The sequence below is a fragment of the Corvus kubaryi genome, unplaced genomic scaffold (genome assembly GCF_017639235.1).
Source record: "Corvus kubaryi isolate FWS band 111438036 unplaced genomic scaffold, C.kubaryi_AGA036_p1.0 37334, whole genome shotgun sequence".
Taxonomy (NCBI): domain Eukaryota; kingdom Metazoa; phylum Chordata; class Aves; order Passeriformes; family Corvidae; genus Corvus; species Corvus kubaryi.
In genome coordinates, this window is record NW_024581108.1 from 16,783,516 (window position 1) to 16,799,670 (window position 16,155).

General features: G+C 40.4%; 1 protein-coding gene across 1 annotated transcript in view; it reads right to left on the reverse strand.

Moving 5' to 3' along the window:
• Positions 1–16,155, reverse strand: part of EIF2B3 (eukaryotic translation initiation factor 2B subunit gamma) — a 98,430-nt gene that overhangs the window by 22,382 nt on the left and 59,893 nt on the right. The window contains exons 6-9 of the mRNA XM_042030553.1: positions 7,814–7,944; positions 6,973–7,166; positions 2,975–3,052; positions 2,119–2,267 (exon numbers count right to left, since the gene is read on the reverse strand). Coding sequence (XP_041886487.1) covers positions 2,119–2,267; positions 2,975–3,052; positions 6,973–7,166; positions 7,814–7,944 — 552 coding nt within the window. The remainder of the gene's footprint in view (positions 1–2,118; positions 2,268–2,974; positions 3,053–6,972; positions 7,167–7,813; positions 7,945–16,155) is intronic.

Below are 16,155 nucleotides of genomic sequence, written 5' to 3' on the forward strand. Positions count from 1 at the left end.
TCTGCTGTGCAATAAAAAAAATGAATTAGATCTGTCAAGGCATTTTATTACGCTCATTTTGACTCATATCAGCCAACACATACTGACTTTCTAATTAAAGATGAAGACATTTTCTGAAGTTGGTGATTAGATAAAGCCTGAGCTGTTTTAGAGACACTTGGGGGAAGAGGTGTTTATAAGGAGTTGTCCACTGTGGGCAGTTTAAAGCAAAACCACATATAATTTATCCACCTGTTGCAAATGGATCCATCAACATGAGTAAGAATAATTAGCATTTTAAAAAAATTCCATCAGATTTAACCAAAGTAATGAAAGAGAGTCAAAATACATAAAAAAATACACAGAAATCCTTCACTACAAGCAAGGCTTCTTTCAACAAAACTCAGCAGCTAGAATATTTCTGTTTCTCACTACCTGTGTATGCATGACTTCATACCCCTCTAATCTTAAGACTTACTATGATGCATTAAGAAATACTTTATCAGCTCTGTATCTGTGCAGATCTACACCATATTAATTACAGTATGCTTTGCAATAAAGATCCAGGGTCTATAGTCTTAATTCCAGTTGGAGAGAAATAATTACAAATTCAACTCCAGTGCATCAGTGTGCAGTAACCATAGAGCAGGTAAAAGGGGGTAAAGGGGGTAAACCCCTAGGACTGTGAGGTTTTTCACTCTTTGGTGGCTATATTGTTTTCACCAAGAGTGACTAGGGATCACATTGTTTTCTAGAATTCCCAAAAACATTACCCCAAAAGTCAGTTTATCCCTCTTAAAAATAACATATCACCAACTTTACGATGCTTGTGGAATTTTGTGAAATGCTTAACATAACAGCTCTGGGCTCGATTTAGGATTTAGAATACTACTAAATGCCAATGCAGACAAACACAAGATGATTTGGGACTCTTCATAAAAACAGTGCTATTTATACACTTAGCTGCCTCTGTGATTTAATGGTAGAGCTGCTGACCTCATATGTAAAACAATACCATTATGATTGTGGCATCAATTCATTAATCAAAATGACAGAGGGTCTCATGATCAAATGAGAGAGGTTCCTCTACTTTTTATGACAGCAGTGCTTGTGATACAGCCATACTGGATCCATCTGTGATCGAACTGGAAACCAGCTATTTTCTATACTCAATGGAATTCTGATTTATGATGTGCTTGAAATTACTGTGGATTTCTATTAAAGACAAACACTTTGTGGTAAGGTACCATACTTACCTGTAATTTAGTTATGTAACAGTAGTATCCTCCATAGACCCCACATCCTCTGGGGTTTTACGTTTTTCAGATATGCAACTTTCAGAGCCAACTTGGCATTTTTTAAGAGTTTGGCCTTTTTCCTGAGGCCCTAAGCAAACCTCAAGCCATGAAGGAGCAGAGAATTTATACAGGTCTGCACAGACTCAATCAGCAGTCTCCTTTCCACTGACATCCACAGGAAGCCAGCATGTATGGAAAGATGGGGGCATGCAGACATCAACAATTACAGACAGGCCACTTTTCCCACATTTGGAAATGTACAGCTCAAGGCTAACTATTTAGTCAGTGTCTTTAGCGCATGAGAAACCTCTAGAAGCTGGCAGATTTTCTCTTTGAAAAGTTTATTCATTTATTCTATTACTCAGCATAGGCAATGGTAAAGTAAAGGCTGCAGGATGACAAAAAAGGGCCAAAGAAAATGACATTTTAGGTGAAGCTGTAATGTTCAAATGTGAGAAGAACATTTCTAGCTGGCAAGTGTACCGCTTTAAAATGTGCTTTGTGCCTCAAATATTTTAGGCATACTCACTGATCCAGCCACTAAAATAAAGCTTGGAAGAATGACACGCAAGCTCATACAGATTCATACATCGACTTAACTTACACATTCTGAAGAGGACAGGATCTACTGTAAAAAGAAGAAATTTATGTTCCAAGACTGCAGCCCTCTTGTTAGGTTATTTCACTTGTGCACTTCCGGACTGCTTATAGAGACTTATTTGCGATTTGGTCTTTAGAAACACAGCCTCTGGCATCCCCTCTTCTGGCTCAGGATTCTTTACAGGACAAAAATTACTGACTCAGGATCTATCTAGAACTAAGATACAAAAAGGTAACCTACCCTTCCTCAATTGTAACAGAATTCATGATGATACAGTTTGTTATCTTAACTTTGTCTTTTATGGTACACATGTTGCCGATGATGGAGTGTTTGATGGATGTCTTCTCTCCAATTTGTGTGGATGACCCAATCATACTGTCTGATCCAACCTAGGGAAGAAAAGAACAGAAACTAGCAAAAGTACATGGAGTTCTCCAACATGTGCTCTCCATACACCTCTTCCAAAGTGTGTCTCAAGCACTTATCAATAAGGTTTACCCTGCTCTACCCTGAGGGATCCTTGGCAGAGGAAAGACCTGGAAATTTGGGGCCCACCCCATAAGCAGATAGTTAGACAGTCTTCCCAAGGTCCATTAGCTTGGTAAAACTCCATTAGTGGATCTGGCTCTGTAGGCTTCATGTAGAAAGGTAAGCAAGGTAGGCACAGGCCTGCTGGTACTCACTGGTTTCACTCAGGTTTGCCCAGTGAGACCTGTCAAAGGGAGGCTTGAAGCTGGTATTGAACCAAAATGTGCTAGCAAGAAGCAAAGCTTCTGATGCTTTCTGGGTTTCGTGTCCTTTGGGAGGCAAACTGCTCAACTACCAAGAACCGCCATTATGGAACAAGAGACTGCAGTGTCTGACTTGGGACTATGATAGACTTTTTACCAAACACTATAGAAGAGAGACACTGAAAGGCAGGAACCCGTGGGTGAGCCTACAGAAGACTCTGAGCTGTATCACCCACATTCCATCATTCCACACTTCAGAACTTGGCTTCACTTCCAACAATGGGACTGAATTTTAGCAAGCAATTCTTGAAACAAAGTGTTTGCAGACTACTGAAAGAGCAGAGATGGGAAAAGGGAACACTTACCATGCCTCTATCAGTGATCTGTGCAGACCCATGAACCAGTGGCTCTTCCAGACCCAGATTAAGCAATAACTTGGGAACCTGAATGAAAAACCCACATAACAAATTAACATGATAGTGCTGTATCCACACGTTACATAAGCAGCTCAAAGATGGCTTTGGTTTCCATTGCACTGCTGCATTTGCCATAAACATTTTAACTTATGGGAAATGGGTTACTGCATTTCAAATGTCCACCAGCTATGTGTGATTTATCATCTTTCACTTTTGTAAAGGAGACAGGTACAGTGCTACCACAGTGCACTGCATCAACTCAGCTTCCCACCTGTGGAGAAGCAGTGGATCAGCAGCAGCAAGCAGGCTGGCTCCAGCTGAACACAGTGACATCCTGTATGTTACCACAATGTCCAGCATCTGCCATTTCAAATGCAGCTCAGCGTGTTTTACGCTGTCTAGTAAAGCAAGGGAGGGAAGCAAGTAATACCAAATATAAACCAGTAAACTGCATAAAAAGATGACTGTGTCCAGCCCACTCCACTAGGTAGTATTCTGAGGCATGGGCAACAAAACTGTATTTCAGATGTTTAAGTAGAAACTAAAGTTGATCAAGTGGCTATTCCAGATGGTAGAAAGCTGCACAAGAAAAGGCTCCTGACAGGGAGAAGGCAGGTGTTGGATAAGCAGACAGAGCAGTGGTGGTAACAGAGAGAGACACAGGCCATGAAATAGCCAAGAACAAATCCATAGAGAGCAATTCTGAACTGGCTCCTGAAAGGAAAGGGAGCCAGCATTGTAGGAGGATGGGATATCACTCCATCATTCCTCCTTTTGTGGGTGAAAGAGCAGCCTGAGGCATCCTGCATCTCCTGGAGTCAGGCTGAGGCCAAGGTCACACCACAGAAGAGGTGATGACAGCACGGATGGGGATGGCAGGGGAGGTGGGAGCCTTGCAACACTGCACAGACACGGTGCTGCACAGTTACTGGCAGGGATGATGCAATGTATGATGTCTCCTGATAGGACAGAGATGGCTTTCAAAGGAACATAGGAGATGCAGATATATGAGGGCTAAGAGGTCTGTATCACAGCAAACTGTATGGCTGAATGAGAGGCAGTATGTGCTGGGGCTGGTGTGGAGCTCTGCACATACTGCTTGGCCAGCCAGGACGTGGACACTGACTATCCATCTGGGAGGTCAACTGGAGTCACAGCACTGTGATGGTACAACTGAGTTTGCCTCAAAGGAGGAAGCAGCACTCATTAAGTCTCCCTTTTCTCTACCCAAGCATCTATTTTTACAAAACTCTTAGAAAAGTTAATCTCTGAGATCTCTATTGCTGTTAAACTTGGCTGAATGTTGCCAGCAATTTCCAAAGCTGCTATTAAGGAACTGCTATACAGTACAACTGTGTAAAATGACTTCCTTAGAAAGCTGGGATAACAAGAGCTGATGGCTAAGGAGTGAACCTCAAAAAGCAAATCCTACAGATCTGAAGAAGTTGGAATCAGAGGAGCTCACATTTCTGAGCTATCATTTCAATTTGCCCATTGTCACCAGTAGACATTTTCACATCTGTAGCTCTTTACATCTTGAAGTTGGCCCTTCCCGCTAGAATTGTTTATTTTTTAAAAAGCAAGAGTAGATTAGATCCTTCAGTCCAAGGTGCAGGCACTACAGAAAACTACCAGTTTACCAGAACACCACAAACTAGGTGAATCCACCCGGATGATGCTGGCAGGGTGAAGGGATGCTGTCCTGACACGTCACCTGACACATGGATCCAAGAGAGGAACACACACCAAAGCATACCTACAGCATAGGTTGGAAAGATTCCTACTATCCAGTGTTGATCTGCAGGACAGGAAAGAAGTGAAAAAAGACTCTTGCCCTCCTCAGTGGAAAGGTGGTATAGTGAAATAAATAAAGGATTTTACTGGCCAGAGCAAAGCCCTTATTAGAATCAGTCAGTGTTAGTGCAGCCTGAGGGGTAACCCATGAAAGCTACAAGCTCAAGCATTTTGCTCTGAAAAGAAAGGTTAGACTGGGGGCAGGAGTCAGAGGGAGTGCCTGGGTCAAGGGAAGGTTTAAGATGTGTTTGGATTTAATTCATCTTACAAAGAAACTATTTCCTGCTATTGAAGATAACTCCCTCCTGAACCCACCTGCCCACACACAGGCTGCAGGCATCCAGAAACCCAGCTGGAAGTGAAATGATGTGAGCAAAGTGTTTCCTCACCAGAAGGGCAACGGGTTAGGATGCCATTCCTTCCCGCAGCTACTGGACTGGACTGCTACTGCTGTGCAAGTCTGTCCTTTGGGACCTCAAAGTTATAGGTCCCACCTTTGCAGCAAGGGGATCAGAATCTGGTCTGTGAAGGCCAAGATAAGAGCAAACTAAACACCCAAAATCTTCCTTAGAGACCAACAAAACAGGTAACCGCCCACCCAGATCAAATTAAATGTGCATCTTTTATGAGGATTAGAAAGAGAAACAAAATGCAGTGGCACTGAAAAAAGGAACTACTTTCTCACAACTCCTCATTAAGCTCCATTTTATGTTTTACCTCCACATAGTTTCCTTAGAAATTTTACCATCCTGAAAAAGTTCAAAATTCAAAGAAAATCCTTTCCAATGTTGAAAGCCCCAACGTGACTTCAAAACACTAATTCTTTGTACCACCCAGGAGCAAACATATTTCCTGAACTAACCAAAATGTAGAATATTTAGGTAAAAAAACCCCAACCAAAACCAAAAACCAACACAAAAAAACCCACATGGAGTCTGACTGGCTTAACTCAATAACTTTTTACTGAAGTGGCTGCTGCCAAACGTGCACGCACACTTCCCCTAGCAAGTGGTATTCTCCCTCAACCCTTTGGGCACACTTGTTCCTGCTGGTTTTGGGGAAGGTTTTCTCCTTCTGCTGAAAAGCAGCGCTGCCTCTCTTCCTCATCTCCCTAAGCAAATCACTTTATTTCTGTGTTCCTCTACAAGCATCAAGGAGAAAGAGCTCCAATGCATAAACTCATGCTGCCATTCTGCAATTCTGGTTTGCATGAATTAATCCATTAATGTTATTAAAAAGAAATCAACTCAGTCTGAGAGCAAAGGCAAGGCAGTGACCACTTCCAGAATTCTCAATACAACTTTATCACCTTTCCAGCCCCACTTCCAGAAATCTTGAGTTTTTCCTTACGGCACTCCTTATTGGTCTTTCAAAACTAGAGGAAACTGTCCATTCCTGATAGCAATGAAGCTCATCACTAGCAGAGTGAAGTGAGAATGTGTATATTGCATCAGCCAGTGTAGTAAAAAAACCCCAAAAACCCAAATCCCTGCCCCACAAAGATATTAAGAGTTAGCTCGTTAGGTGGTACAGGATCTCCCTAATTCTCATCTGTGATTTTTTTAATTTTATGAGTTCTCAGTCATGTGAAAGTGAAAGCTGCAACAGACTCTGCATCAGATCAAGAGTTCACCTCTGTGTTTACTTGGAGTACCACAGTAGGGAAACCTGTTCATAAAAGAATTCTTTAATAATGGAAATCATTAGGCAATTTAAATGAAAGCGTAGTTTAAGTCTTTCTGCAAATTGTTAACAACCTTTGTTATTATCACAAACAAACATCTGCTAGGAAGAGTCCAGTCGAAACTGATCTTGCTTTTAGGACATGGAGGACATTGATTAAATGAGCTATCAAAGCTACTTCCATTCTGATTTTCCACATTTCTTGGCTCTTTAGCTGCAGGTCTTGCCCCTCCCGAAAAAACACAAGAGTGTTTAGGGTGAGAGTTTGCTTACCTAAATCAAATCTATAGTAAATCAGCAACAGAACTGTTCCCTGGCCTCACATCCCTACCCAACAAGCAGTAGGGTGCCTGGATAACGTGGCACTGGTTCAATTCCCACATACTCCTCAGCTGTATCACAGGGAGTCACTCCCACAGGCTGAAATGTCCCATAAGCTACTACAGGTGGCACTTCTGTACTTTCCTCACCTGTCTGTTGGCTTCAATGTACAGCCCAAGAGTATTCACTCGGTAGCACAGCCCCTCCTTCATGATATGGACGTAGCAGCGCACTTTTCCTTCGTGGAGAGTTACATTCATATCTCCTCTATGATCATTCCAACAAGAGTTATCTGGAGCAGGTTTCAGCAAGCTATTATCTTCCTTTATGAAACTATAAATGTCTGGAGAACACACACACGCATGAAGTTAGACAGGATTTAATGAAATACTTTCTGAAGAGGAATACTATTAAAATACTGTTGGTGAAGGGAAATCTTTGCCTCACCTCATCTCCATGGCTAGATACTCGGCAGTCATTACCAGATTTTATCACATGTAGTGAGTAAGTGCTTATTTTTATTCTGCAGGTGTGAATCAAGGAATCAGGACAGATGCAATGTTTTGCCCAAGGTCACACAAGGAGACAGCGGAAATGCTAAAAATAAATTCCAGGATCTGAGATCCTGTCCAGTTCCCAGTGCAGGGTGTTTAAGGCTTAGCTTAGCCTGTTGTCCTATGCAATTTTAGGAACTCCCTCCTAAAACTACGTTTTCAAAAATGAATCTTTTTTCCCAGAAAAAAAAAAAATACAGACCCTCTAGCTGATTTGCTTATGGTTTACACCAAAATAAGGGAAGACAAAAAAATTTATATAGTACACAATACTGTTTGAAAAATAAATCTACCAGAATCTTTGCTATCAGGAGTAAAAAGAAGCTGAATCTCTAAAATAGTGTTTCAGGCTAGTTCTGTAGTCTACTCAATAGCTCAGCTGTAGCATATGGACTTTAAAACTTGCATAAACCCAAGTTTTTGATATTGTACTGACCTAGGGATGCTTGCTCTTTTTTCTTTTGGTCCTCTTCTTTGTTGTCTAGTCCTTGCTGCAATGATGCAGGAGAAGAAAACTGTTTCCTAACCAGATGTGGAATCAGTTCACTCCGGAGAGATGTGATTGTCCTGGGGAAGGAGGCGCATACATGAAGTCTGTGAATGCTAGAACTTACATGTCTTCATTTTCTTTGCATAACATTAGCAGACACTTTGCACACTTCATGAGGATGAATCAAAATGGGAAGACATTAAGACAATGTCCACTAGTCACCTGCTTCCTTAATGCATTAAAATATAAAGAAAGATTCAAAATGAGGAAGAAGCTTCATTTTCAGAACTGTATTCCCTATATTTTAACAGAGGTGCCTATAATTTAATGTCATCATCCTAGAATTCATACTTGTGTGCAGACGGAATGCAGAAAGTACCAACACTGTAATGAAAAAACTGAAATCCCTTTATGGGGCTTAAAAAATTGCATCAATTGACAGGAAAAGAGAGAATTAAGTGCCTATAGAGAGAAAACCAAAGCAGCTCCTTTTCTTTGTGATAAAAATACGGAAATGCTGAAGGATATATGAAATACCAGATCCTTCAATTAAAATATTTATGATGCATACAGTGATATTCCTGCTCACGTGAAACATCAGAATATTTTAGACTCAGTCCTTTAACCAAGAGAAATGAGCACATTTTAACCAGTTTGGGCCCCAAGACTTTCATGCTCTTTAGAGGCTCCTATGCAAAACACGTAAGTGAACAGAAAGCTTCCAGAGGCTTCAGCTGGCAATACACCCATCTTCCCTGTTTACAGATTTCAACTTTTGTTATATCCATTCTGATACCCCAATACTAGGAGGTGGAGAAATCATGAGGGGTTTTATCCCAAGCCACCTATGCCTTAAACAAGGGCCCCAGTCACTAGATTATCTTTACTCTTGCACTGATTTATACATTGCAATGAATCAACAAAAAACTCTCCCGAAAGACAAATACCAATGTAGGAAGTCTATTGTACAATGGGATTATAACCCAGCTAATTTAATTTTGACTATGAGAAGATAATTTTATTTTTCAATAAAGTATTTGGCAAAAAACCTCAAATCAACAGTTTTTACAGTTGGAGTGCAGTCTTAAAAGAGCTTTATTGTTGTTGTTTCATTATTTTAACAATCTCCATTTAGTTACTGAATTGTGGATTATTTAAAGTAGTGCTTAGGAAAATCATGCGGAAAATGAACTCAAAGTTGGCATGTGTAAGAGGAAGTGCTAAACTTCAGAGGAAGGATTGGGAGAACTAACACAGTGAGCTTGGCTAGAGGAACTCAACAAATAATAACCCACAAAGAAAGAGGAGTTGTTTAGAATGGAAGACAGCAAATCTAGGAACTAACTAATAGATTAAATTACAAAAGGCAAGTACTAGAATGAGTACAGTGAAAATTATTTTGGTTGGCAAAATCTCTAGCAAAGGGGGATCTTACACAGTTCAAACTTTAAGACCAGCTCAAAGCCCACCCAGACCCCTGTTCAGGTCAAAGATAGTGAGGCAGACTTAAGGACTGAAACAGTCTTTCATGTCTCTAGCTTTGAAAGGAAGATTCAGATGTGATTGCCAGTTCAGTCCTATGAACAAATACAGTGTGTTTCTTTTTCCTGACAAACTTTTCCTTCAGTCCTCAGTGCAAGTTGTGTCACATCCTCTGACCTGCAGTGGGATGACCAACCCCAGTCCACCTCTGAAATTTTGCTCTTATGTTTTATTACGGACAAGGAAAAGCTTAGTCTTTAGTCTCTCCTCCTGCTTAAAAATAAGATTATAATCGCCTTCAGATAGCTGTATTTCAGGAACTAACAAAGCAAAACACTTCATTCTTTAATCACCAAATTTCTGCCTGCTAACCACTTACAGGCGCGCTCTGCCGCGGCCGCGCCGGCCCCGCGCTCCCACACACGTGTGGCTGTGCAGATGGGCAGTTTACTAGCTCACAGTGTTTGCCTGCAGCTGTGCCATTCAGCAATGATTTCCTGCTTGGGTTTTATACTTCATCCAAAACCGACAATCCTCTGTTTCCCTCAGAGGCTGGCTATGGCATTTATAAGATATATTACCTATAAAATACCCAAGTATTTGGCAGTCTTAAATAGTCTGATGCAGAGGACAACACAACACGGTAGGAAATGAAAGCAGTGGAAAGGGGAAAAGACAAAGTTTTGCAGTTTTGCCTGGTTTTTGATGGTTTAATCTTTCTTGGCCAAACTCCTGAAGCTTTCCTGCTATTCTCTGAAGTGCTAGCCACATTCCTTTGCCAAAGGTGGAGCAAATCTCTGGGTCATCCATAAGATGTGGCTCAGAAACACACCCTTCTTACTGGAAAAGGAAAACCAGGAAGGTTTGCCTCTGCTTGCTGTTGAAGCAATTTATATGTGACATTAAAGGAATTTGCCTTTGGAAAGTAGTAAAAATACACAGTAAGGCCCTCTGTGAGAAAGATTTGGGAATTTTTTTGCAACAGATCTTGCAAATGTAGATATACGAACTGATAGCATGAGACTATTATCTGACTGTCAACAGCGGGGGAAACCAAACATCTGGCTGGAACTAGGAAAGGAATTTAAATCAAAAGAGATGCAGAGGGACTGAAGACCCTTCATCAAGAGAGAGAGAAAAATTAGCAGGAGTTTGGAAGAACCAACTGGCCTGTAACCTAGATACAGAAGAAGACAAACCGAAAGGTTTCTGGTCTAGTGTGTTTAAAATCCTTAGAATCAAATTCCGAACTTCACGTGCCTATATTAAGAAGAAATAAATGTAAAACCCTATAAGCTGAAGAAAGCATCTTTTTTTTATTCTCTTCACGTTTTAAAACTTGGAGCCCCCTGGTTTCTAAAGCTCGTTGTTTCTGTCAGTGCCGAGAAGTGAAAATGAAATATGCACTGAGATCGACAGAAGGAAAAATCTGCTACAACCAGGAGAAAGAAAGTAAAGGGGTGAGAGGAAGGAGAGGAGGGCACACAGAATTTTGGCAGAAATCCAATTCTAAGCCAATGTGGAGTAAGCATGCTCTTGACACCTCACAGCAAACTCCAGACGGTGAGGAGCATAAACATGAACCTGCCTTTGAGATACATTTGCCAAAATAAATATGTTTTCATAAAATCTAGCCCAAGTGACAGGCCCTTTTTCATGACTTTTCCTTTCCTAAACTTTGATATTTGAAGTTCTATCTGTTTTCACCTCAACAGAAAGTAGCAGGTTTTCAAGGAAACCACCAAAGATGGAGAGTGTTGTTAGATGTCTGCTTGTAAATGAAGAGAGGGGGACACACTAGTCCCTGAAGTACCTTATGCGGCTCCAGTATCCTGAGAACAAGAGTTGGCAGCAATTTTGAAAGGGGTTGATACTGATCACATTTTAAGCATGCAAAAAGAAGTAGTATCTCTGGCATGGAATCTGCCATTCACGCAGCAGGTCACAACTACAGGACATGTAGCAAGAGATGGTGCATAAGTGGGGGAAACGAAGACAATTGGGCAGTTGAAATTCATAGTGCAAGTGCAAGAAAAAACCTGGGAATTCAAGTGAAGATGAAATATTTTAAAAGCAAAAGAACCTCCTGGAAAATTCAGTATTAAATGTACCTAAAAGCTTAGAGCACACATCAGCCACTCGCAGTCAGCCATGCAGATTGCAGACTCAGACCCAGGTATTATAAACCTAAAATATTCAAGGTTAATTTTATTTTAAACCTAAAACATTAAGGTGCAAAAATGTCTACTTGGTCCGACAACTGTTATTTTACCAAGTACTGTTATTACCAGCAAGAAATAACGACATCTTTAGAACCCCTATATCCCTGGTCCCTGTGCACTTTATATATTCCCAGTATTTCTGGGATTTTTGCATCTCAGTAAAGGCACAGATAAGGTTCATGCTAAATTAAAAAGTTTTACTTGTGAAAGAACATTAGGTGAAAACACCCTAGGTCAAAAAGCTTAATATTTACACACAGCTATGCAGACGTTTTCAGAGACTTTTAACCATAAATAAACTTAAAACAGTCTACAACATGGCAGAACTAAGTTTGTATCTATGTATGTTATATTATATTACATTACATTATGGCCCACAGAGGGCCAACTTTTACTTGTTGCTGAAATGCAACTGCCTCTGGGATGAAGATTATTGAAACTTCAGCAAGAAATGAAGAACAATGTGGCCAACTGAAACACAAGAAGAGTTTTGGGGGATAAAAACTAATACTGACCCCTTAAAAAAAGACAAAAAAGGATTTCACAATTATGCTTTAATGGGCTGGGATTTCTGCTCTTAGATATATGTATTGCTGGAGACTCTGTCTGCCATAGGACATGGAAAATAATGGCTCTGACCAACGATGGTAAGGAAAAGAATCTCATAAAGTATTCTACAGTAATAGAAGAGTCTATTTGAATCTAAGTTTAGGTGACCTTGCACAAGTCTACGTAGCTGTAGGTGCTGTTTGGCTTTATCCACAGCAGGAATAGGAGCATCCACAGCTTTTGCTTCCTGCAGCTAATTCTCACCAGCTTCGGACACCCTGAACACAACTGTCAGTTCCATTTACCGGCTGTCATTCATTTTCATTTTCCATGTTTCATGTTAAACACCATAAAATAGTATTAATGAGTATTAGCATTTTAATATCCTCCCTGTTTTATTAATCTGTGATGAACCATGAAATCTACTGTTGCTGTCAGCACCCACCTGTGAAATCTGCAGTTACCCACCCTCCTTGGGTAGTTGCAGAGGGTTTCCCTTGCTATCACTGTCAGCACAATCAGTTAAATCTACAGGTGCAGATAGTGTTTGTGATTCCTCACTACAAACAAGCAGATCATTAGCCCTTTTATACCTATTTGTATCTTTTTTTTTTTTAAAACAGGCAAATGTTAGCTCTTATACAGCTATGCAAGCATACACGGACTTGGGTTCTGATCTTAGCTCCATGGCCTTCAACAGAGATTCTTCAGATCACATCAAAAGAACATGAGGCTGTATTTCAGACTGGGGCTCATAATTAATGTTAGAAATGTATACATAAATACAACTAAACAAATCCTAAGGCAACTTAGAGTTTTGGCCAGAAAGGAGTTGCATGTTTATGCAGAACAATAAAGATGTAAGAAAAAGGGAGGGAAGAAGAAGAAAAAAAAAGAGGGTGTGTTGGAAGAAAGAGAAAAGTTAATTCTGAACCCTGTAGGTACATAGTTCATGGTTCTCATCGTTTAAAGGATAAAGCCAAATAACATTTAAAAATTCCATGTAAGCTGGGAGCTCTCTTGTTGAATCTCAACGTTATTTTCTCCTGATCCTTTGATGGAGATTAAAAATTTCCATGTGAATACAAAGAAAGAAACAAGAGTTACTCTGAGATTTTTTTCCCTGAGCATTTAATGCTCCAAACTAGAGCAGCCAGCCACCATTCCCACCTCCTCCCCCCTCCTTCAAGAAAAAAAAGTCAACTCACTTTGAAGAAAAGACAAAACAGGGTCAGGGCAAGGGGGATTAGGGAAATGATATTTATATCATGGACCAAATTAAAATGTCAATGCAAGAGGCAGGCAAACAGCCCATGCCACATATATACACCAGGCATGTTTCCTCAAGGAAACAGGAAAGAGATTTGAAAAGAGTTAATGCAGTCCTGAGTTAATACCACCTGCCTCAGACTCAACACCACTTAAAAGACAGTGTTTGGGTCCATTTCCCACAACGCCGTTTTAACAAGCACAATGGAAAAAGCAATTACAGGACTTTTCCCCTTCTTCTCACTGATTCATTACTAAAAATGCTGGAATTTCTGAGACATGCTAAGAATGCGGAGAAAGCAGAGAAGGACTGCATACAAAAGGAAAAAAAAAAATCAAGTGATAAATCTCTAGGGTGTGCCACATCTCTGCAGAAGGCTAATTCTGCCCTTACATCTTGCAATAATCCTTTTGCCTTTGTCTGGTGTACCCAAGACCAATTATAATAAAGGAAAACTCCAAAGTAACCAGGCAAGCCAATAAACTATCAGGCAATTAATTGTGCCTAATTCAATAACCTGAAGCACCCATCACACAGCATTGAACATCTGTTAAATCTTGCTATGTTCTATTTCTCCTGTTCCACTCTCAAAATCTGGACCACAAAAAGAGTAAATATATTTCTCACACCCTGCCACAACTTCATATTAATTAATTGTCAGTGTCTCTTATTTTTGAAGTTAAAAGCCTAGGGAGAAGACAAGGAAACTTTGAGAAATATTCTACTACAAGGTAATTCCACATGACTGCATTTGTGCTTCATTTGTCTTTCCATACTGTTTTCTAACTAAAACCTTCAAGCCTGACAGCAACATACTCCCAATGCTCACAAGAACGTGCATGACTCATTCAAAATCCATTACACAGCAAGCCAGTAATGCTGCACAGCTTTGCTTTGCAGGCTCACGTTTATGAATAACTTCCCAAAACTGCAGAATCACCACCAAAACCCCCCATTCCAGATGATGGAGAGAAAGCAGAAGACACGCAAGTGACAGTCACAGACACTATAACACGGAGAGGAACCAGATCAAAGTATGAAAGGGATGGTATGGATGCAAACCACATAAAAAGCTGTTCTCAAGTTCCACCAAGTCTGGATGCAGTTAAAGGAGCAGGGATCTAACTTCCACTTCTGCCAAAAAGCCCTTTGGGAAACAAGGCAGCTTTCTGAAAAATTGACCACAGAAATTAAAACTCCTCAATTACATACTCAAATCCTTTGAAAGCATGTGCACACTCAGCTCAGGTCATCTAAGTAACCTTAACTCTGCCCACTTGCCAAACAGCCAGGAACACCCCACAGCTCCTGACTAATGCAGCTTTTGCATGGGAATGCCAGCAAGTTTAGACATTTTTAGAACTTCTTTCTGACCAAAAGTCTCTGAGGCCATCGGAGGCCACCCAGGGTGTTTGGCAGGTTGTACATGCTGCTGAGGAATGGATCTCATTCACTCCCAGACAGCATCCCATTCTTCTAAAACAAGCGCACCTGCAACAAATGTGGTTCCTTGCCAGAACTCATCTTTCCCCTTTCTCTCCCACCTCCGCTTTTGCAGCCATCTGTGTCTGAGTTACCAACATTTTTCTAAGTGCCTTTGAAATTAGGCTCCTTTTCTGAAAAAGAAACAGAGGAATTCTGACAATTTGCCTAAACAAACACACATATGTGATGCATTTGATAAGGCTGACATGTATCCAGAAACTGAAGAATTATGTAAACTTTAGGTGCGTAATTATATATTTAGATAAAATAGATTTAATCACTTCAGACTTGTCTTATAAAACATGTGACTGTCAGAAAATAGAGGCATGGCCGTAGCTTCACGTGGGCAACCTCTTCCACCCCGCTCCACTGGTATTGCATTACAGGCACTGGAGATGCCCACATGACTTTGCTGTTTCTCCATGCAGATACTGTGTTTGGTGGTCTGCAATCAAACGGACGTAACCTCAATTTGACTAATTTCTCTTAGAAGTCTGGAAGATAAACTGGAAGCTCTGGTGTGTAATTCAATCCTGCTTTCACCTATACAAGTACCATTTCTACACCCTTCTCCCCAGCAACCATTCTACCTTAGTTAATTCCTATCCTCTATACTGATTGCTAATCCTTGCTCCACCCCTCCCTGTAGGACAACTCTGTTCTTTTTACCATGGTGTTCACAAGATGATCTTCTGTCTGTGATAAGGCTAAACTTTTTTTTGTCTTCACTTTATCCTTTCTTGAAGAACTTTGAAAGTTTTTTGGCCAATGAATCCCATCTCTTTTTCATGAGACAGCTTTTATTTATAATGTTCTTTCCAGATGGTATTAATCCATAAAAGTTCAGTGTAAAATGCTGCATGAGCTACATTTCATCTCTGCATCTTTGATTTAGGGGAAATATCACTCCTTCTCTCTATTCACCTCTTCGACTTCTTCAAAACCAGTAGCTTAACAAGACAGCATTCAGCATTTCCCATAGACTATTTAAAATGTTATACTCCCCCTTTTTTTAGTTTTTTCACTTTAAGTAAAGAAATTCACAGTTGCTCCTCTTTGGTTCAAGATTGTTCTAAGATCAACCCTTACCTCATGCTCTAGGCTCCTTATCACATTCAGAATGGAAGTCAGAGTACCATTACTGACTGAATGATGGTTCACTAACTTAATGAAGACACTTAGCTACTCTATTCATGCATGTGTGCCCTATCATCACTGGTAGCATTTATTGTCCTATCTATATGCAGGAATTTAAAAGTCTCCCACCACAATAATTCAAT